Consider the following 21,303-nt stretch of genomic DNA (forward strand, 5'->3'; position numbering starts at 1 on the left):
GGCTGGCAGCTGCAGTTCCCATTCAACCTGTACTCTGGAAACTTCCATATGCACCTAGTGCGGCCTTAAATTTGGGGGCCGGTGGGGGGGAGTGCCTCCAGAATTCTATGCAGTAGGGACTGAGGGGTAGCAACCTAGGAAATTCATTTTAAAAATGCATAGTGATAAACAGAGCAGTTCTTATTTTCAGGGATATAAGCTTAAAAAAAAATAGCCATCCTTCTTAACGATGGTTTTATTTATGTATTTTTATTTCCCTTTTTTCTTTTTAGGGCCCCACCTGCGGCATATGGAAGTTCCCAGGCTAGGGATGGAATTGGAGCTGCAGCTTCCGGCTTACACCACAGACTCCACAACAGCAGCATGGGATCCAGGGGCATCTATGAACTACATAGCCGCTTGCCTAACACCAGGCCAGGGATTGAACCCAAATCCTCAAGGAAACTAGTCGGCTTCTTAACCCACTGAGCCACAATGGGAATTCCACCATATCTATTTTTTTAATTTTTTAAAAATTTTCCATCACCATTACCTATTTTCAAGGTGATCTGAGCAGGCTGCTGGAGATTATGATGAGTGGAAGTAAGTCCTCCACATGGGGCATCCCTGGGAGACCAAAAGGAGTCCAGGTAGTCCCACTGTAGGTACACCACTTTGGGATAACAACACCATGCAGCTTAGCACACGCCCCTTTGCTAAAAGCAGGCGAGTCCGTTGGGCGTCCGGGCATTGGCCTAGATCGCATGCGCTGGGGGTGGGGCGGAGCCAGGGGCGGGGCGGGGCGAATGGGGGGATCCGGGGGCGGGGCGGGATGGATCCGGGGCGGATCCAGGGGCGGGGCGAGCTCCGTAACCCCAGTCGCCGCGGGAGCCTGAGTGTGGTCGCTTGTCAGGCGGAGTCCGACGGGGAGTTAAACCGCGGCCCTGGCACAGCCATCTCCGCCGCCGCCGCCGCCGCCGCCGCCCTCGCGGGCGCAGACGTCGCCGGGGCCGGGGAGGGGCGCCACTCCCAACCGCCGGCTGGGCAATGTCCGTGGCGTGTCCGTGCCGTCGCCACCCGGACGCCGGGCCCGCCTCTCCGCCCCTGGGACCAGCCGCTCGTCCTCCGCGGCCCGCGAGGAGCTGCGGCGCCGCCTGCTGGGCCTCATCGAGGGCCATCGAGTGGTCATCTTCAGCAAGAGCTACTGTCCGCACAGCACGCGGGTAGGCAGGCAGGGGCTTCTGGGCCTGCTGGTCCGTCCGCCTCCGCGGCCTCCAACCCCCGGACCCGGTCCGTTCTCCGCCCGCGCCCCTAGACACCCCCCCCCCCGTGTTCGTCCGCTCAGCTCTCGCGTGGAGCCCGTCCCGGGGGCGACACCGGCCCCGCCGGCTGCTCTCCTGGCTTCCGCCTCGGGTCGGGCCTGCGGGCGAGCCACGGACACCCCTGGCCGCGAGCCTGGTCGATGTGGTCGGGGACGGGGGTGGGAAAAAGCCGGGTGTTGTTCTGAGAGGAGAGCACTAGCAGAGGCCGCAGTTCCGGCAGGTGTGCTGGCGCTTCCTGGCAGTTTCAGCCGCCCTGCACGCGGCCCAACGGGGTCAGCTGGGGACAGACGTGCGCGTGTGTCCTGAGTTTTAGATCCTTTTGAAGACAAACCCATTGTACGATGGGACTTTGAATATTTGAACTATACTTCACGTTTATTGAGAGTTGAAATAATACTTGGAAGATGCACACGCGGGAACCGTTGGGTTAGGTGCGTGAAATTATAGATTATGATTTGCAGGTTTGCATTGAGTTAAACATTGTTTGGTGAAATGTGTATCACAAACACCTTAGAGTTTCTCTACGAAGACCACACCCTGCCCTGCAGGGACCTCATGATGTCCCCAGCCCCACTGCCTCCTCCCGCCCCCAGGGTAACCTCTAGCCAGAATTCCTTGCTTTTCTTTAGGGTTTTGCCACATACATATATATCCTTAATATTTTGTTCCTTAATATTTTGCTTGTCTTGGTACTTATATATAAGTATTATCATGCATTTGCCTTCTGCACTTTTTTCAACAGTTATGTTTTAGAGATTCATGCATGTTAGCATCTGTAAGTGTGGTTTTTAAATTTTCATTACTGTATTATTCGCTAGGATGAATCATACCACAGTGTATCAGTTCTATTGTTGCTAGTATTTTGCTCTTTTTAAAAACGATAAGGCTCTGCCTATTGCCTGTCTCCCAGTGCACACACACAAAGCTTACTTTAGAGCACATGTCTTGAAGCTGAGTTGCTAGGCCACAGAGGATGCATGATTTCTGCCTTAACTAGGTGAAGCCAAAATGTTTTTCCAAGTTGTCATACATACCAACTTACCCTCTTAATGGCAGTGTAGTATTAGTCCCCATTGCTCTACATCCTTACCAACAGTTGATAGTTTTGCATTTCCCTCATGAAGCTGAACATGTTTTCAAGTGTTTATGCCTTCTTTCAGTTTCCTTAGCTGCAAAACATTTAGGTATTTTGCTTATTTCCCTATTAGGTTGGGACGGTTTTTTGTACATATTATAGGCATTCTTACTATGTTTTTGATCCTAGTCCTTGGATTATATGTATTGGAAAATCTCCCAGATTTGGCTTTTCTTTTCACTTTTTTTTTTTTTTTTTTGTCTTTTTAGGGCCACACCTGAGGCATATGGAGGTTCCCAGGCTAGGGGTCGAATAGGAGCTGTAGCCGCCAGCCTATGCCACAGCCACAGCAACGAGGGATCTGAGCCGTGTCTGCGGCATACACCTACACCACAGCTCACAGCAACACAGGATCCTTAACCCACTGATCAAGGCCAGGGATTGAACCCACGTCCTCATGGATGCTAATCAGGTTCTTTAACCACTGAGCCACAACAGAACTCCTCTTTTCACTCTCTTTATGGGATCTTTTGATTAACTGAGATTTGGAAATTTAATGTAGTTGAATCTGTCACTTTTTCTTTTCTAGTTTGTACTTTTTGTGTTATTTAAGAAACCTCCTTCTACTCTGAGTCGTAAGGATACTCTCCTGTTTTAGTCCTGAGAGAGTTAGAGTGTGCTTTTCACACACCCCTTCTTTATTCCACCTGGATGTGAAGCTGATGACATGCAGGGATCCGGTTGGTTTTGTCCTTTCTAACGTATCAGTTTTCCCTGTGCCCTTTATTGGACAAGCCATCCTTTCCTCACCGGTTGGAGAGCTCACTCATCATCCATCTGGTTCTCCAGGCTCTGCCTTCTATCTCTACTTTTAAAAATTGTCATTGGAGCTTTTAAAATGAGAACTGTGCCTGGCCACCACTGTATTGCTGGGGCCTAGAATAGTGAGGTAGGCAATGTGGTTTGAATAAGTAAATGCTCTTCCATCATTCTAGTCAAACCTTTGCTGACAGAAAATCTTAGGACAAATGATTTTTGATTCTGTGTGTGTCAACACTCCCAATAATGTGCCACTACTTTGAGTCCCATTCCGTATTTGGACAGCTCTAATTACTAGAATTGTTTTAATTGAATCCAAATCTGTCTCTCTGAAACATTTACTCCCTCTTGGAGGTGATAGTTGCTCCAATGCACAGAATTAGGAATTGGGCTTCTACCTGGATGACAGATCTTTCAGTACTTTCCCTGAGCGTTTTTCTTTCCTGGCCAAGCAGCCTGCTCTTTATGTGTTCATTTCATCTCTCTTTACATACAACCCTTTGCTCGCTGTATCATGCAATAGTTTCAGTATGAGCTGCTGAAATGTGTCACCCAAGCCGGACACCACATTCCACATCCTTTCCTTCGCAGAATTAAGCAAAGAGGTTTGTTCCTTGATTGGGCCGCTGATGTCACTCAACAAGTGTTGTTGGGTACTTAGTGTTGTGGGGGCACAGAAGTAAAGAGAGGGTGGCCTTGCCTCCCAAGAACTCATGGTGTAATTGAGCTGTAATCATCCAATTCTCATGCATCGAAAGAAACACGTGTGCAGGACAGGCGCCGTGGGACCAAGAGACCAAAACAGCTGCTTCTGTGGGGTTGGAAAAATTGAAGACTATTTAAGCTGGTCCTTGAGGACTCAGTTGGCTGTCTGTAGGTAAGGGAGAGCATCTAGCTAAGGAATATGTATCAGCACAGGTAGAGGATAATGAATATTGTAAGGCTGAAAATAGGGCGAATGAAAGGAAGTCAGGAGAGTAACTGGAAAATAGCTGAACTTCAGTTTCATAGTTGTATTGAGATTTTAAAATGCTCTGTGGTATGTGTAGACTTTTGAGACAAAGAGTGAAAGGCTCTGACCTGTGATTTGAAACCTGGGAACAGTACAGAGAATAAAATAAATGTGGAGGCCCCTGGGCTGTTTGGGAAGTTCCCATGAAAGTCAGGTCAAGGTGATGGCCCAAATGGAGTCATGAAAAAAGCCTTGATTTTGCTAGCTCCTCCCCACATTAACTTTAAGCCATGTTTTCCCCAGTCCTTAATTCATCCATTTCTGGATATAAAATATATACTTCCATTGGTTAGGCTTTTTTTTTTCCCTGTAGAAAAACTCAGATAACATGAAGTTTACTGTTATAACCATTTTCTGATTAGTGGCATTAAGTACATTCCCATGGTCGTGCAGCCGTCACCACCCTCTGTCCACAGAACCTTTTTCATCTTTCCCAACTGAAACTGTCCCCGTTAAACAGTAACTCCCCTCCCCCAGCCCCTGGCAGCCCCTGTCTGTCTACTCTCTCTGTGAAACTGACTGCTCCACAGACCGCATATAAATGGAATCATACAGTACTTGCCCTTTTCTGATTGGCTACTTTCATTTAGTCTAGTGTGCCCAAGGTTCATCTGTGTTGTATTCTGTGTCAGAATTTCTTTCCTTTTTAAGGGTAAATAATATTGCATTGTCTGCAGAGACCATATTTTGTTTATCCATTCATCTGTACACTTAGGCCACTCTCAACTTTTGGCTTTTGTGAATATTGCTGCTGTGAATGTGGGTTTGCAATATCTGTTTGTGTCTCTGTTTTCACTTCTTTTGGTGTAGACCCAGAGGTGGAATTGCTAACTCATATAGTATTTCTATATATTTCTAATTTTTTGAGGAATCCCCACACTGTTTCCCAGAGCAGCCACACTTGTTTTATATTCCCACTAACAGTGCACAAATGTTCCAATTTCTCCACATCCTTGTCAGCACTTGTTATTTTCTGGTTTTCGTATTGTTTTTGTTTTGATAATAGTTATCCTGACGGGTGTGACGTGGCATCTCATTGTGGTTTGATTTGCATTTCCCTGATGATTAATGATGTTGGATATCTCTTCCTGTGCTTGTTGTCCCTTTATTAATGCACAGTATCTTTTTTCATTTTTTAAAATTTTATTGAGGTATTTACAAGGTTGTGATAATTTCTGCTGTACAACAAAAGTGATTCAGTTATCCATATACACTTATCCATTTTTTTTCAGATTCTTTTCCTGTATAGGTCATCACAGGATATTGGGTAGATTTCCCTGTGCTGTATAGCAGTTTCCCTTTGACCATCCATTCTATATGCCACAGTGTGCACATGGCAGTCCCAAACTCCCAAATCATTCCTCCCCTCCACCTTTCCCCTTTGGTAATGCTGAGTTCATTTTTGAAGTCCTTGAGTCTGTTTCTGTTTTATAAATGAGTTCATTTTTATCATTGTTTTTAGATTCGATGTATAAGTTCTCTCCTGTGATGTTTGTCTTTCTCTGGAGAGTATCTTTTTTGGAGAAATGTCTATTCAAGTACTTTGTCAATTTTTTTTTCTTTCTTTAGGGCCACACCTGTGGCATGTGGAGGTTCCCAGGCTAGGGGTCGAATCAGAGCTACAGCTACCAGCCTATGCTACAGCCACAGCAATATGGGATCTGAGCCATGTCTGCAACCTGTACCACAGCTCATGGCAACTCTGGATCCTTAACCCACTGAGCAAGGCCAGGGATTGAATCCACATATTAGTCAGATTCATTTCCACTCCTCCACAATGGGAACTCCCTGTCAGTTTTTAAATTGGGGGTTTTTGTTTGTTTGTTTCTTTAGTTCAAGAAAGTTCTCTGTATAATCTTTATGTTAATCCCTTATCAAATATGTGATTCAAAATTTCTCTCCAGGAGTTCCTGTCGTGGCTCAGTGGTTAACGAATCTGGCTAGGAACCATGAGGTTGTGGGTTCGATCCCTGGCCTTGCTCAGTGGGTTAAGGATCCGGCATTGCCGTGAACTATGGTGTAGGTCGCAGACGAGGCTTGGATCCGTGTTGCTGTGGCTCTGGTGTAGGCCGGCGGCTATAGCTCCGATTAGACCCCTAGCCTGGGAACCTCCATATGCTGTGGGTAACCTCCGTATGCTGCGGGTGCAGCCCTAGAAAAGAAATAAAAGACCAAAAGAAAAATGAAATTTCTCCCCAATTCTAGGATTTGCCTTTTTACTCAGTTGATACTTTCATGCACAGTATTTTTAATTTTCATGAGGTCTAGTTTTTTCTGTTTTCTTTTCTTACCTATCCCTTTGGTGTCATAGCCGAAATATTGCAAAATCCAGTGTCAAAGTTTTTGTCCTGTTTTCCTCTAAGTTTTAGAGTCAGCTCTTACATTTAAGTCTAATCCATTTTGAGTTTTTTTGGTGTGTGCACAATGTTAAGTAAGGGTCCAGCATTATTCATTTGCATATGGACATCCAGTTTTCTCAGCACCATTTATTGCAAAGACTTTCCTTTTCCCATCAAATGGTCTTGGCACTATTGTCAAAAATCATTTGACATTATATGTGGGGTTTTATTTTTTGGCTCTCTGTTCTCTTCTGCTGATCATATGTCTGTCTTTATACCAGTACCACACTGTTTTGGTTACTGTAGTTTTGTAGCAATGTTTTGAAATCAGGACATGTGAGACCTCCAACTTGATTCTTCTTTTTTCAAGTTTTTTTTTTTTTTTTTTTTTTTTTTTTTTGGCTATCCAGGTTTCCTTTGGAATTCCATATGAATTTTAGGATGGATTTTGCTCTTTCTGCAAAAATCATTTTTGGAATTTTGATAGAGATTACACTGAATCTGTAGATCACTTTGAGTAGTATTGACATCTTAGCAATATTAAGTCTTCCTAATCCATACACATGGGATTTCTTTCCATTTATAGATGTCTTCTTTAATTCTTTCAGCCTCATGTTTGTAGTTTTCAGTGCACAAATCTTTGCCTCCTTGGTTAAATTTATTCCTGAGTGTTCTTCTTATGGTGTTTAAGTAGAATTCTTTTTTTTTTTTTTTTTTTTTTTTTTGTCTTTTTGCTATTTCTTGGGCCGCTCCCGTGGCATGTGGAGGTTCCCAGGCTAGGGGTCGAATCGGAGCTGTAGCCACCGGCCTACACCAGAGCCACAGCAATGCGGGATCCGAGCCACATCTGCAACCTACACCACAGCTCATGGCAATGCTGGATCGTTAACCCACTGAGCAACCTGCAGGGACCTTATGGTTCCTAGTCGGATTCGTTAACCACTGTGCCACGACGGGAACTCCTAAGTGGAATTCTTTTTTAAATTTCTTTTTTGGATTGTTCATTGTTAGTGTATAGGGAAACAACTGCTTTTTTCGGGGGCGGGGGGGGGGCCACACCTGCGGCATGTGGAGGTTCCCAGTCTAGGGATCGAATCGGAGCTATAGCTGCTGGCCACAGCCACAACCACAGCAACACAGGATCGAGCCATGTCTGCAACCTACACCACAGCTCACAGCAACGCTAGATCCCCAACCCACTGAGCAAGGCCAGGGATCCAACCCGCAACTTCATGGTTCCCAGTTGGATTCGTTTCTGCTGCACCATGATGGGAACTCCAGCAACTGCTTTTTTAAGATTGAAATATAGTTGATTTACAGTGTTTTGGGTGTACAGCAAAGTGATTCAGTTTTATATATACACACACACTCTTGTTCAGATTCTTTTACATTTTAGGTTGTTACAAGATATTGAATATAGTTCCCTGTGCTATACACCAAGTCCTTGTTGTTATCTTTTTTATATATAGTAGCATGCATCCATTAATCCTAAATTCCCATTTTATTCCTCCCTGTCTCTTTCCCTTTTGGTAACCCTAAGTTTGTTTTCTATGTGAGCCTCTTTCTGTTTTGTAGATAGGTTCATTTGTGCCGTATTTTACATTCCACATAAATGATGTCATAGGAAGTTTGTCTTTGTCTTTCTGACTTACTTCACTTAGTATGATAATCTTGAGGTCCATCCATGTTGCTGCAAATGGCATTATTTCAAACTTCTTTATGGCTAAGTAATATTCCATTGTGTGTGTCTGTGTGTGTGTATATATATACATATATATATGCACGCACATATATACATATATATATGCACGCACATATATATGTATATATATATATATGCACGCACATATATATGCACATATATATATATGCACGCACATATATATACATATATATATGTACATATATATGTATATGTATATCTTCTGTATCTGTTCATCTGTCAATGGTCAGTTAGTTTGCTTCCATATCTTGGTTATTGTAAATAGTAACGTTGTAAACATTGGGGTGCATGTGTCTTTTCAAATAGAGTTTTCATCTTTTCCTTATACATGTCCAGGAGTGGGACTGCTGGATCCTACGGGAGTTCTATATTTAGTTTTCTGAGGAACCTCCATACTCTTCTCCGTAGTGGCTACACCAATTTGTATTCCCTCCAGCAGTATAGGAGGGTTCCCTTTTCTCCACACCCTTGCCAGCATTTATTATTTGTAGACTTTTTGAAGACTACCATTCTGACTAGTTTGAGGTGGTACCTTGTTGTAGCTTACATTTGCATTTCTCTAATAATTAGTGGTGTTGAGCATTTTTTTCCTGTGCCTATTGGCCATCTGTATCTCTTATTTGGAGAAATGTCTGCTTATATTTTCTGCCTATTTTTTTGAGTACACTTTGTGTTTTTTCATATTGAACTGTATAAGCTGTTTGTATATTTTGGAACTTAAGCCCTTGTCAGTCACATTGTTTGCAAATATTTTCTCCCATTCTGTAGGTTGTTTTTTCATTTTGCTTATGGTTTCCTTTCCTGTGCAAAAGCTTTTAAGTTTAATTAGGTCCCATTTGTTTAGTATTGCTTTCATTTCCATCACTTTAGGAGACAGATAAAAAAAAATATTGCTGTGATTTATGTCAAAGAGTGTTCTGCCAGAGTTCCCGATGTGGTGCAGTGGATTAATGATCCAGCTCATCTCTGTGGTGTTGCTGGTTTGATCCTTGGCCTGGCACAGTGGGTTAAGAATCTGGCATTGCCGCAGCTGTGGTGTAGGACACAAATGTGGCTTGGATTCAATCCCTGGCCCAGGAACATCCATATGCATGTGCAGCCGAAAAAGGAAAAAAAAAAAAAAAGGAGTGTTCTGTGTTTGTTTTCCTCTAGGAGTTTTATAGTATCTAGTCTTATAGTTAGGTCTTTAATCCATTTTGAGTTTAGTTTGGGGTATGGTATAAGAGAATTTTCTAATTTCATTCTTTTACCTGCAGCTGTCCAATTTTCCCAGCACCACCTATTGAAGGGACTGTCTTTTCTCCATTTTATATTCTTGTCTCCTTTATTGTAGATTAAGTGACCATAGGTGTGTGGGTTTATTTCTGGGCTCTCTATTCTGTTCCATTGTTTTTGTGCCAGTACCATACTGTTTTGATTACTGTAGCTTTGTAGTATTTTCTGAAGTCAGGGATCCTGATTGCTCCAGTTTCATTCTTCTTTCTCGGTATTGTTTTGGCTATGGAGTCTTTTGTGTTTCTATACAAATTTAATTTTTTTGTTTCAGTTTAGTGAAAAACGCCATTGGTAATTTGATAGGGATTTCATTGAATCAAGTATGGTCATTTTAACAATATTGATTCTTCCAATTCAAGAACATGGTATATCTTTCCATCTGTTTGTGTCACCTTCAATTTCTTTCATCAGAGTTTTAGAGTTTTCAGAGTACAGGTCTTTTGCTTCCTTAGGTAGGTTTATTTCTAGGCATTTTATTCTTTTTGATGCAATGGTAAATGGAATTGTTTCTTTAACTTCTCTTTCTGATATTTCATTGTTAGTGTACAGAAATGCAATAGATTTCTATATATTAGTTTTGTGTCCGGCAACTTTATTGAATTCGTTGATGAGCTCTCGTAGCTTTCTGGTGGTGCCTTTAGAATTTTCTATGTGTATTAGCATGTCATCTTCAAATAGTGACAGTTCTATTTCTTTCTCCATTTATATCTTATAGTTTTTGACTCTCATTTCCTCTCTTACTGTTTTCCTTTATAGTTAGTTGATTTTTTTGTAGTGAAACTTTTTGATTCCTTTCTTGTTTCTTTTGTCTATATTTGCTAGATTTTTTTTTTTTTTGGTCTTTTTGCCCTTTCTAGGGCCACTCTTGTGGCATATGAAGGTTCCCAGGCTAGGGGTTGAATCGGAGCTATAACTGCCAGCCACAGCCACAGCCGCAGCCACGTGGGATCTGAGCCACGTCAACAACCTACACCACAGCTCATGGCAATGCCGGATCCTTAACCCAATGAGCAAGGCCAGGGATCGAACCTGCAACTTCATGGTTCCTAGTCGGATTTGTTAACCACTGAGCCACAACGGGAGCTCCCTATTTGCTAGATGTTTTTGCGGTTTCCTTAAGGATTACGTATAGCATCCTAAGGATAAAATTTATTTAAAGCTGATATCAATTTGACTTCCATGGCCTACAAAAACTCTACTCTTTTACAGTTCTGCCCCACCTTTATGTTATCAGTGCCACAGACCATCTTTACATATTGTCTACCCATAGACTTATAGTCGTTTTCTGGCTTATATTTTTTAAATTCAGTAGAAGAATAAAAAATATAATTATAAACCCAAATTACAATAATACTGATCTGTATGTTTGTATGTGTTTATCTTTATTAGAAAATTTTGTACTTTCATATGGCTTTAAATTCCTGTCTAGCATTCTTTCATTTCAACTTAAAGAACTCCCTATAGCATTTCTTACAGGGCAGGTCTAGTATTAATATACTCCCTCAATTTTGTTTATGTGAGAAAGTCTTAGCTTCGTCCTCATTTTTGAAGGTCTTTTTCCTTATTTTTTCTTTTTTTCTTTTTTTACCAGTAACAGATTTCTTGGTTGATTTTTTTTTTCTTTCAGGACTTTAAATATATCATCCACACTCTCTGGCATGCAAGGTTTCTGCTGAAAAATCCACTTATGATCTTATTGAAGATCCCTCATATGTGATGAGCCGCTTTTCTCTTGCTACTTTCAAGATTCTGTCTTCTGTTTTTGACAATTTGATCATAATGTGTCTTCTTTTTTTTTTTCCTTTTTTGGCCACCCTGTGGCAAATGGAGTTCCCAGGTGAGGGATCAGATCTGAGCCACAGTTGCAATCTATTACCACAGTTGTAATCTATACCACAGTTGTGGCAATGCTGACTCCTTTAACTCACTGCTGGGCTGGGGATGGAACCTGTGTCCTGGTAATGCAGATATGCCACCAATCCCATTGCACCACAGCAGAAACTCCAAACTCATAATGTGTCTTGATGTGAGTCTCTTGGGTTTTCCTTCTTGGAATTTTTTGAGCTTCTTGTATTTGTATATGCATGTTTTCCTCAAATTTGGGAAGTTTGGTGGCATTATTTCCTCAAATAAGCTTGCTGCTCCTTTCTTCTGAGACTTCCAAATGTGTATATTGTTCTGTTTAATGGAGTATCTCAAGTCACTTATTCTGTGTTCATTTTTCTTCTTTACTTTTCCTCTTTATACTTAATTTCAAATGGCCTATTTTCAAATTTGCCAATTCTTTCTTCTCTCTGTTCAGGTTTGTTGTTGAATTCCTTTAGTGAATTTTTCAATTCATTGATTATCTTTTTCACCTTCAGAGTTTCTGTTGATTATTTCTGTCTCTTTTATGGCATTCTAATTTTGTTCATATGTCATTTTCCTGATTTCCTTTAGCTCTTTGAGCATATTTAAGAAAGTTGTTTTCAGCAGAGTTTCCATGCCTGCCTGCTTGCATCTCTCACAAGCATCCTATCTTAATAAATCTATTTCTTGCCTATCAAAAAAAAAAAAAGAAAGAAAGAAAGTTGTTTTCAAACCTTTGTCTAGTAAGAATGAAGTCTTTTTGTTCAGGGACATTTTTTGAGATTTATTTTTTTCCTTTGGGCCACTTTTTCTGTTTCTTTGTATACATTTGATCTTTTCTTGAACATTACAATAAAAAAAAGATAACTCTCCGTGTCTTTGCAGACTGGCTCCATTCTGGGGAAGAATTTCACACCATTGCAACATGAAGCTATAAGCTCTTCTCAGTCCTTTTCTGGACAGTCATATTCCCTGGGCCTGTATGTGTGCTTTTCACTCACAGGCCTAATTCTCCTATATACTTGGCTGCTTTAAAGTATCTGAAACCCGGAGTTCCTGTCGTGGCGCAGTGATTAACAAATCCAACTAGGAACCATGAGGTTGTGGGTTTGATCCCTGGCCTTGCTCAGTGGGTTAAGGATCTGGCGTTGCCGTGAGCTGTGGTGTAGGTCGCAGATGTGGCTTGGATCCAGCATTGCTGTGGCTGTGGCGTAGGCCGGTGGCTACAGCTCCGATTTGACCCCTAGCCTGGGAACCTCCATATGCCGTGGGACACGGCCCTAGAAAAGGCAAAAAGACAAAAAAAAAAAAAAAAAAGTGTCTTAAACCCCTTAAGACACACACACCCCTTCTTCTCAGGGCCTCAGCTGTTAGATTGTGTTCCTCTGCCTGTGTGCTCTTGCCCCCAAGTGTCTTCAGATTTACAGTTCACTTTGGGTTTTCATGAACCACACCCACTACTTCATGGCTTCCTTTTAGTAACTAGTCCCTCAGGCAGCCCTCAGACAGGGAAGAGTGCTGCAGATCCAGGCCTCTATGCTCTACCCATTTTGTGAAAGAGACCTGGGGTCCAGGCTGCTGCTCCCCTCCGTTGTGCCGTGCCAGGGAGGCTAAAAACGCTGCAACATTTTCTGCTGTTTTAAATGTGGCCCTTTCTTCATTGAGCATTTATTTAATTGCTTGCTGTAGATCTCTGACCAGTTTCCAAAGCTTCTATTAAGTTAACTTACTTTGATATTGTTTGGCTTCTTGTATATTTAGATTACTGGTTTTCATCAAATTTGGCATATTTTTGGACATTTCTTCAAACACTTCTTTTGCTCTTTTCTTTTTCTTTTTTACTGGTATTCACGCCATGTGTACATTGTGCTTAATGCTATCCCATATTTATTTAAGGCTCTGTCATTTTCTTCATCTTTTCTCTCTGTAGCTTGTGGCTGCATAATCTCTACTGATCTGTCTTCAGCTCTGCAGATTCTGCCAGTTCAAATTTACTGTTGAGACACTGTAGCAGACTTTTGATTTTAGTCATTGTGCTTTTCCATAATTCCATAATTTCCAGTTGGTTCCTCTTTGTGATTTCTCTTTCTTTATTGATATTTTCTACTGGATAAGGTATTACCATCAAACATTCCTTCATCTCATGAAGCATACTTCTCTTCAATTCCTCGTACATATTTACAGTGGCCATTTTACCAATTTGGTATGCAGTCTGGGACCTCTCAGAGGCAGGTTCTCTTGCCTGCTTTTTTTCCTGTGTGTAGATCCACTTTCCTATTTCTTTGTATGTCTGGTAATTTTTTTTGTTGGAACTGGGACATTTTAGGTAATATATTATAACAAGTCCAGATTGGACCCCTTCTTCTCTAATGCTTGTTTGTTTCTTTTTTTCTTTCTCTTCCTTTTTTTACAGCCATACCTGTGGCATGTGGAAGCTCCCGGGTCAGGGGTCAAATCAGAGCTGCAGCTGAGACCTCTACCATAGCCACAGCAACACAAGATCCAAGCCACATCTGCGACCTATGTTGCAGCTTGTGGCGATGCTGGATCCTTAACCCACTGAGCAAGGCCAGGGATTAAACCTGCATCCTCATGGAGATGCCAGGTCCTTAACCTGCTGAGCCAGAGTAGGAATTCCGCTTGTTTCTTTAGTGAGTTGTCTGGATTATTTGGGGAAGTTTTTTGTACCTGAAGATGGAGGCTCTGACACTCCTCAGAGGTGCAGCCTTGGGTCTGCCCAGTCTCTGGGGGTTGGCAGGTCTAGCAGGCTCTGACTAGACAGACGTCTGTGCTCTGCTGTCTGACACTGACAGACTCATGCCTGGATGTTAGGCAGCTTAGTTGCGCTGTTGTTTTTGACAATGCCCTGGGTATAAATGGTGCTATACCCTGATCCAAGTAAATCTGGGCCCCTTTGCAGCAGAGTTTGGAGGCATTTGTGGTTTGCTCTGATGCTGGAGCGTTGTTCTGCCTGTCTCCCCTGGTCCTGCTGAACCAGCTTCCTACAGTTTAGGCGGTCCCTGGGATGGAGCTATCAGTTATCAGCCTCCTAAGTGCTCAGTGCTGAAAACGCCTTTATTTTCAGTTGCACATTTAGACTTGAACTTCCCCACAGTCCGTTTCAAATAAAGTCAGTTCCTCTGGGCAGAGTTTTGACATTCTCCGATCTTGTGCTTTAACTCTTGCCCTGAGTGAGATCTCTGAGACCAGCTTCTCTTAGCAGCACAAGCTTGCTTTATGAGCAGACTCTGGTGGTTGTGGCATTCTCTGGTCTTTCTGAATTGCTGTTCCCAGCCTGGAGTCTTGCCCTACAAGTGGGCTAGGGCCAAGGTGATTAGGGGGCTGGTATTTTCACCTAGTTAGAGACTTTGATCTATGAGTGCGTGAGGAAGGGAGGGTGCCTTTCCCGTGTTGCCAGTCATACTCACCAGGAAAACAGCCTTTGCCATCCAGAACTGTGGGTAGATTGAGAAATGACAGTGGCCTAACCCTTCTGGTGACTAGGATTTCAGGGGACGAGGAGCCTTGTTGTCTTGACCACGTTCAGTTGAAGTGGAACATCCATCATGCTGCCCTGGAGCAGGTGCCTCAGACATGTCTGCTCTTATTGACATCTGGTAGATTTTCTTGAATGAACGTTTCCTTACTTGCTATGTGCTGTCAATTTCCAGAGACTAAATGGCTGTTTTTAAATAACTTTCACCTGTTTCAGATGTTTACCGGGAACCAAGTTCATCACGTGTCCACCCTGGAGTCAGAGCCTCTGGGCTTTATCTTGAGGTCCGAAAGTCTTGGAGGGTGTGAAGAGTGGGAAGTGGGCTTTGACAGTCCTCTTTGGCTGTAGTTTAGAGAACCAGAGGGAACACAAGGATGCAGAGAGAACTCTTAGGATGTAGCTGAGAGATTCAGTAGTAGAAATTACTGGCTCATGATAATAAGCATGGGAATTGGGCAGGGGAATTGGTTCAGCACAGGGCAGTTACTTGGACAGATGGGGAGTTATCATGGATGGGAAGATGCCGGGAGAGAGGGAGGCACTGAAGACTCGGAATCAGTGCTCAGTGGAGCTTTCCTGCTTCAGATGGCATCTAGGGCCCCAACTGCAAGTCTGACCAGCTACTGGTGAGGCGGGTACTGCTGGTCCTCCACCTCATTTGAGCAGCAAGGACTAGGATTTAGTGTTCAGGCAACTGGGTGAACTTGTCAGTTTCCTTGTCTGTTTCAGGGGGATGGTGGCAGGGGATTGTGTCTTTGTCCTATCTCCAGTAGATAGAACAAGGGAAGACACATAGTCGGTGTTTGATCAATAAATATTTGTTGAGTGATTTAATGACTATTGAGAAAAAACACAAAGAGTAAAAGGAATGTGGAAGAAGATGATTTTTATTTGGGGCATGTTGCACGTGAAAGACCTGTGCTCGCTCAGGTGGAGAAATAGTGTTTATCTGAGTTCAGAAAAGGGATTTGGGCAAAAGTTACAGATTTAGAGGTTGAGGATGTAGATTATAAAAGAAAGAAAGAGATGGGCCGAGATTATTCTGGGAAGATGCATAGAGGGAACCAGACCAGAGTTCATATTCCAAAGAACACCGGTTCTGAACACCCCCTGTTACTATGCCCATACTTCATTCCTCTCTTGAATCTTTGTGAGAGTAAACTTAGCAAAAATTTTTGTTGCAGGTTAAAGAGCTCTTTTCTTCTTTGGGAGTTGAATGTAATATCTTGGAACTTGACCAAGTTGGTAAGTAGCATGGTTAGTACATACTGTTGTTTATCATAAATGTTATCAGGATTGACCTCTTTCCATTTGCCTTGTTCACTTCAATCTACTCCTGCATCTTTGGGTTAGATGAGCTGTTTTCATCTACAATCAACTCCGTAAAAAAGTGACTCTGTACAAGAAAATAATTTTGTGTAAATTTTTTGGTTATGCTTTTTGTATCTGAGGGGCAGGAGTAGAAGGAAGGTAGATAAGCCGGTAACATGGAAATACTTTGGGCATTTCAGATGTGTCTGACAACTTTCTAGCAAAATAGATTAAGCTGTAATAGATGAAATGAGTCTGCCCCTATTTCCTGAGTGTATTACCCATGAGGGGCAGCGCATTCAGTTTTCTGCTTTATACGTTTGAATTCTTGTCGTCCCTGTACTGCACATAGGCATTTTTTTTGCAGGATTGGGGATGTTGTGGCGAACAGAAAAAACTGACCTCTGCCTTCACAGGACCTCACCCCTCCTTTTAGCCAAGTTTAATAAGTGAAATATTCTTCAATCTTTGAGACTTCTGTAAAGAGAATGCCCAGTTAGGACTCTGAAGGACTTACAGCCAAGTTTTATTTTTCAAGATGAAGGATGCATTTTGATCTATAGTGATAGAGATTTTTCAAATGTGATTGTAGGAAATATTTTCTGTGTTGTCTACCGTTGAAGTAGAGTTTATCTTCTATTTGCTCTTTAAAGAGGGTTCTTATCTGTCTCGGCCTCGTCATTGAATTTTTTTTTCTCAAATGATTTTTATTTATTTATTTTTATTATATATATATTTTTTCCTCCTATACAGCATGGTGACCCAGTTACACATACATGTATACATTCTTTTTTCTCACATTAAGTGTTCCATCATAAGTGACTAGGCAGAGTTCCCAGTGCCACAGAGCAGGATCCCATTGCTAATCCATCCCCAAGGCTGCATTCTGCACCTGTTTACCCCAAGCTCCCTGTCCCTCCCACTCCCTCTGCTCATCACTGAATTATGAATCAAACTCTCATTTAGAAGGGTTTACTGTGAAAGGAGTCAATGGCCTGGTCTTTATTCTTTAAGGTTGCCTTTGGACACCTGAGTAGTGCTCTCCCCTCTTGAGTGGTTATCTCATAACGCTGTGTGCCATACCGACCTCGCAGGTGTGCACACGTGGGTGGTCTGGGTGTCCTAATGCTGTGCTCAGCTCACGGAGGTGTGGCACCTGGCAGAGCTGTACGTGATTTGTCTTTTGCTCCATAGATAATGGGGCCAGTGTTCAGGAGGTGCTGTCGGAGCTCACTAACCAGAGGACTGTGCCAACATCTTTGTGAATAAAGTGCACATGGGTGGCTGTGACCGGACTTTCCAGGTAGTGACAGTGCCATGTATTCTTGAGTGCTGTTTGTTCAAGTTTTATTTTGAAAAAGTATTTAAAAGGGGAGGAGATGCATTTTAGGGCTATTTGTCTTTTGAAGCTTGTGCAATGAAAAGCATGTGGTTATCAGATAATCTTGATTACTTTAAGGGAAATTAGCTTTCCTACCAACTCAAAGTTCAGAAGCTGAGCAGGAGTGGCTTTGAGAGAGGGTGCAGGACAGGTGGGTGGGCTGTCCCTTTTTTTTTTTTTTTGTCTTTGGGCTGCTCCCGCAGCATATGGAGGTTCCCAGGCTAGGGGTCGAATCGGAGCTGTAGCCACTGGCCTACGCCAGAGCCACAGCAACGCGGGATCCGAGCCGCGTCTGCAACCTACACCACAGCTCACGGCAACGCCAGATCCTTAACCCACTGAGCAAGGGCAGGGACCGAACCCGCAACCTCATGGTTCCTAGTCGGATTCGTTAACCACGGCGCCACGACGGGAACTCCTGGGCTGTCCTTCTGATGGCACAGAAGCGGGGCCTCCCCTCCTTGAGGGAAGTGCAGTCGGGACAACGCTGACATTCAAGTCCAGGAACTCCTGTCAAGGCTGCTGACCCTGGGAGCTTTGCAGAGCTTTTATGATTTGATTCCTAGGATGCTAAAGTGAGCAGGGATCATTCAGTTAAGTAGGGATTGATGAAAATTGATACTTATTAAATAAGGTCCTTATTTTAAGTAGTTGCTTTTGTTAAAATTCTGCTCTCTATCCTTTATATACATATGCAAATGGTAATAAGCCATGATTAAATGTTCATATTTACATTTTAATTAAGAGTTATATTCTTGTTGGGAGAAAGGATTGTCTACACAGATGTTAATCTGGGTTCAGCATCATTACCTAGCAGCTGCTTGCCATACCTGCCCTGGAAGCTGTAACCCAGCCCCGTTGGGCTAAGTGTGCAGTCATAGCCTCTCAGCACCTTCAGAGGTGCCACTCTCGCCAAGCTTAGCCTGGAAAATGCTGTCGGAGGAGGTGTCGGTGGTGGGGGCGCACTTGGAGACCTGAAGGCATGACCTTGGACGGTGGCTGACTAGGAGGCAGATTTCCCTGAAGGCACCTAAGAATAAGGAGACCCTGGCCCAGGGACAACAGGGCCAAGTGACACTTCCACTGTGGCCTCAGGATGAGCAGGTTCCAAAACCAGCTGGTGGAACTGAGCTACCAACTTGCACAGACCGAACTAGTGTTAGTTGCACATGGAGCCTCTCATCTTACCTCAGGTGTTTCTGACCACAAGGACGGCCAGGGACAGCAGTGCCCTGCAGGGCCAGCGTCCTGACCGTTCGCAAGAGGAAAAGCAAAATGTGTGTGCTATCTAGAAAGTTGCAAAATTTAGGTCGGTTTATGGGAAACTAGGAAAAAACTCAAAGTGCATGTCCTGCTGATGATGCATGAGAATTGTTTTTAAAGTGAAGGCTAGCAAAGATGAACAAAATATAGAGGATCCGAAAAAATGGAACTTGGGTGTTTGACCACACTTGGGTATGGTATTTTGATAAATGACCTTGTCTGACATGGACGTAAAGCTGTGACCACCCTGTCATTTGACACACATGCTGCTGTGGGGCCATAACCAACAAAAATATGTTGGCATACCTTCTAACTCGCTGGCTCCAACTGAGTAGCAATTGTGGGTCAATTGTTTCCAAGATTTTTGTAACAGAAATTTTTGCTGATGAAGCATAGGGTGCACAGAAGCAGTTTGAAAACAAGTCACTCTGTGTTCTCTTTGATTAACCCTCAGGCCCATCAGAGTGGCTTGTTACAGAAGCTCCTTCAGGACGACCCAGCCTACGATTATGACCTCATTGTCATCGGTGGTGGCTCTGGTGGCCTCGCATGTGCTCAGGTATGAGGAAAAAGACACTCAAAGATCATTTTCCTGGTAATTGCCTCAAGCATGTCTTCAGCCCCTTAAAAAAAACAAAACAGGACGTTCTAGTTGGAGTTATAAGTGTATGGTGTAAGCTGGTGTAATGGGGAGAGACTGTGCGACAGCACAAGCAAGGTCTGACCCCTCAGGGGGTGTCGGGAAAGTGACACCATCTTTACATATAGCTTTTTTTTGGTAGGAAGCCGCCATTTTGGGGAGGAAAGTCCTGGTGCTGGACTTTGTGGTCCCGTCGCCCCAGGGCACATCATGGGGTGAGTGGCTCTTCTGTCCTTATGTTGTTGTTGTCTGTTTTTTTTTCTGTTGTTCTTGTGTCTGTGGGCTTGTCATTCTCATGCAGTCCTCAGCAACAACCTCAAGTGTCACCAGCCTGTTTCCTGGGTTTTGAATCTCAGATCACAGCATTAACAAGAGGAGTTAGAAGATAATATAAAAATAATTAAGGAAGAGTTTGCAAAAAGAAAATCCCTTGACCCTATCATTCCAGCATTTCTGCCAGGATGATGTTTTCACACACGTTGATGATGTGGCGTGTGCCTCGTCCTGTCTGAGGTTGCTGTGACTCTTTCCTTTGTTACTGATTGATTTTATAACTGACCCCAATAGCAGCAGGATGGTGGGTCGAGGTAGTATGTGTGGTCGCTCCAGGTCAGTTTAATGCAATGTGGCCACCTCCTAGCCCTGGACTTTGCTGTAGCCCGGACTTGGTGGCCCTCGTTCTTTCCTTGGTAACACAGCACACAGACTTTGTGCCGGGTCTTTTCTGCTCATGCCTCCAGCCCTCCTGTTGTCAGCCCCTATCCACAACGCTGATAAGTTAGCCAAGCGCCAGTTTTGCTTATCCTCAGCTCCTTCATTGACCCTTGGTCAACAAGTTTGGCTAATCATTTGCATGTTATTGTAGAATGTGATGTTGGCCCTACCACCATTCATGTTTGTCATTTCCATGTTTTAATAACACCCACTCTGCATGTATGTAAAACCACGCACACACAAAACACTAAAAGTGGAGTTCCCATCATGGCTCAGGGGTTAACAAATCCGACTAGGAACGATGAGGTTGTGGGTTCGATCCCTGGCCTTGCTCAGTGGGTTAAGGATCCGGCGTTGCCATGAGCTGTGGTGTAGGTCGCAGACGCAGCTTGGATCCTGAGTTGCTGTGGCTCTGGTGTAGGCCGGTGGCTACAGCTCCGATTCAACCCCTAGCTTGGGAACCTCCATGTGCCGCAGGAGCGGGTCTAGAAAAGGCAAAAAAAAAAAAAAAAAAAAAAAACCATTAAAAGTAGTACTTTCTTTCTCAGGTCTTGGCGGTACTTGTGTAAATGTGGGCTGTATTCCTAAGAAGTTGATGCATCAAGCCGCCCTCCTGGGGCAGGCGTTAACCGACTCAAGGAAGTTTGGCTGGGAGTATAGTCAACAAGGTTGGTGAGAGTTCATAAAAGTAGGGATTGGGTAGAAGGAGGAAAGAATGAGTTTCTTAGAAGGACTTGCTGTTTATATTTCCATGAGTTTGAAATTCATTTAATCAACAGTTGTTAGGCCCATCGAGCATCAGCCGGGCCGACTGGAGGACTCCAGTGGTCAGTTTAAAGCTGCTTCCGTGGCCTAAGTGCTTTAGGGAGGGAGTTGCTGCAGCCACAGCCACTCAGCACCCTAGCCCAGTGGAAGTGAGAGGGAGTCGTCTCTGTTCTCAAATAGGAAGAACATAGACTAACAAGGGGCATCTGAGGGTTTTACCCGCTATTGTATGACATTTTCTTTTTTTATCAGTGTTTATGTGTGTCTTAAGTTAATGAGAAATGGAAAACAGATTCACCAATAAACATGTACTGGTGAGGCTCTGAGGATGTAGATAGGAA

The 21,303-nt window shown here is 43.4% G+C and overlaps 1 protein-coding gene across 1 annotated transcript in view; it reads left to right on the forward strand.

The window, feature by feature from the left end:
• TXNRD3 (thioredoxin reductase 3) overlaps positions 915-21,303 on the forward strand; it is a gene marked incomplete at its 5' end in the record, with an annotated part of 60,534 nt that continues 40,145 nt past the window's right edge. The window contains 7 exon segments of the mRNA XM_013982024.2: positions 915-1,202; positions 16,073-16,133; positions 17,394-17,450; positions 17,453-17,502; positions 19,298-19,402; positions 19,626-19,698; positions 20,746-20,865. Coding sequence (XP_013837478.2) covers positions 915-1,202; positions 16,073-16,133; positions 17,394-17,450; positions 17,453-17,502; positions 19,298-19,402; positions 19,626-19,698; positions 20,746-20,865 — 754 coding nt within the window.

This window comes from Sus scrofa, chromosome 13 (genome assembly GCF_000003025.6).
Source record: "Sus scrofa isolate TJ Tabasco breed Duroc chromosome 13, Sscrofa11.1, whole genome shotgun sequence".
Lineage (NCBI taxonomy): Eukaryota > Metazoa > Chordata > Mammalia > Artiodactyla > Suidae > Sus > Sus scrofa.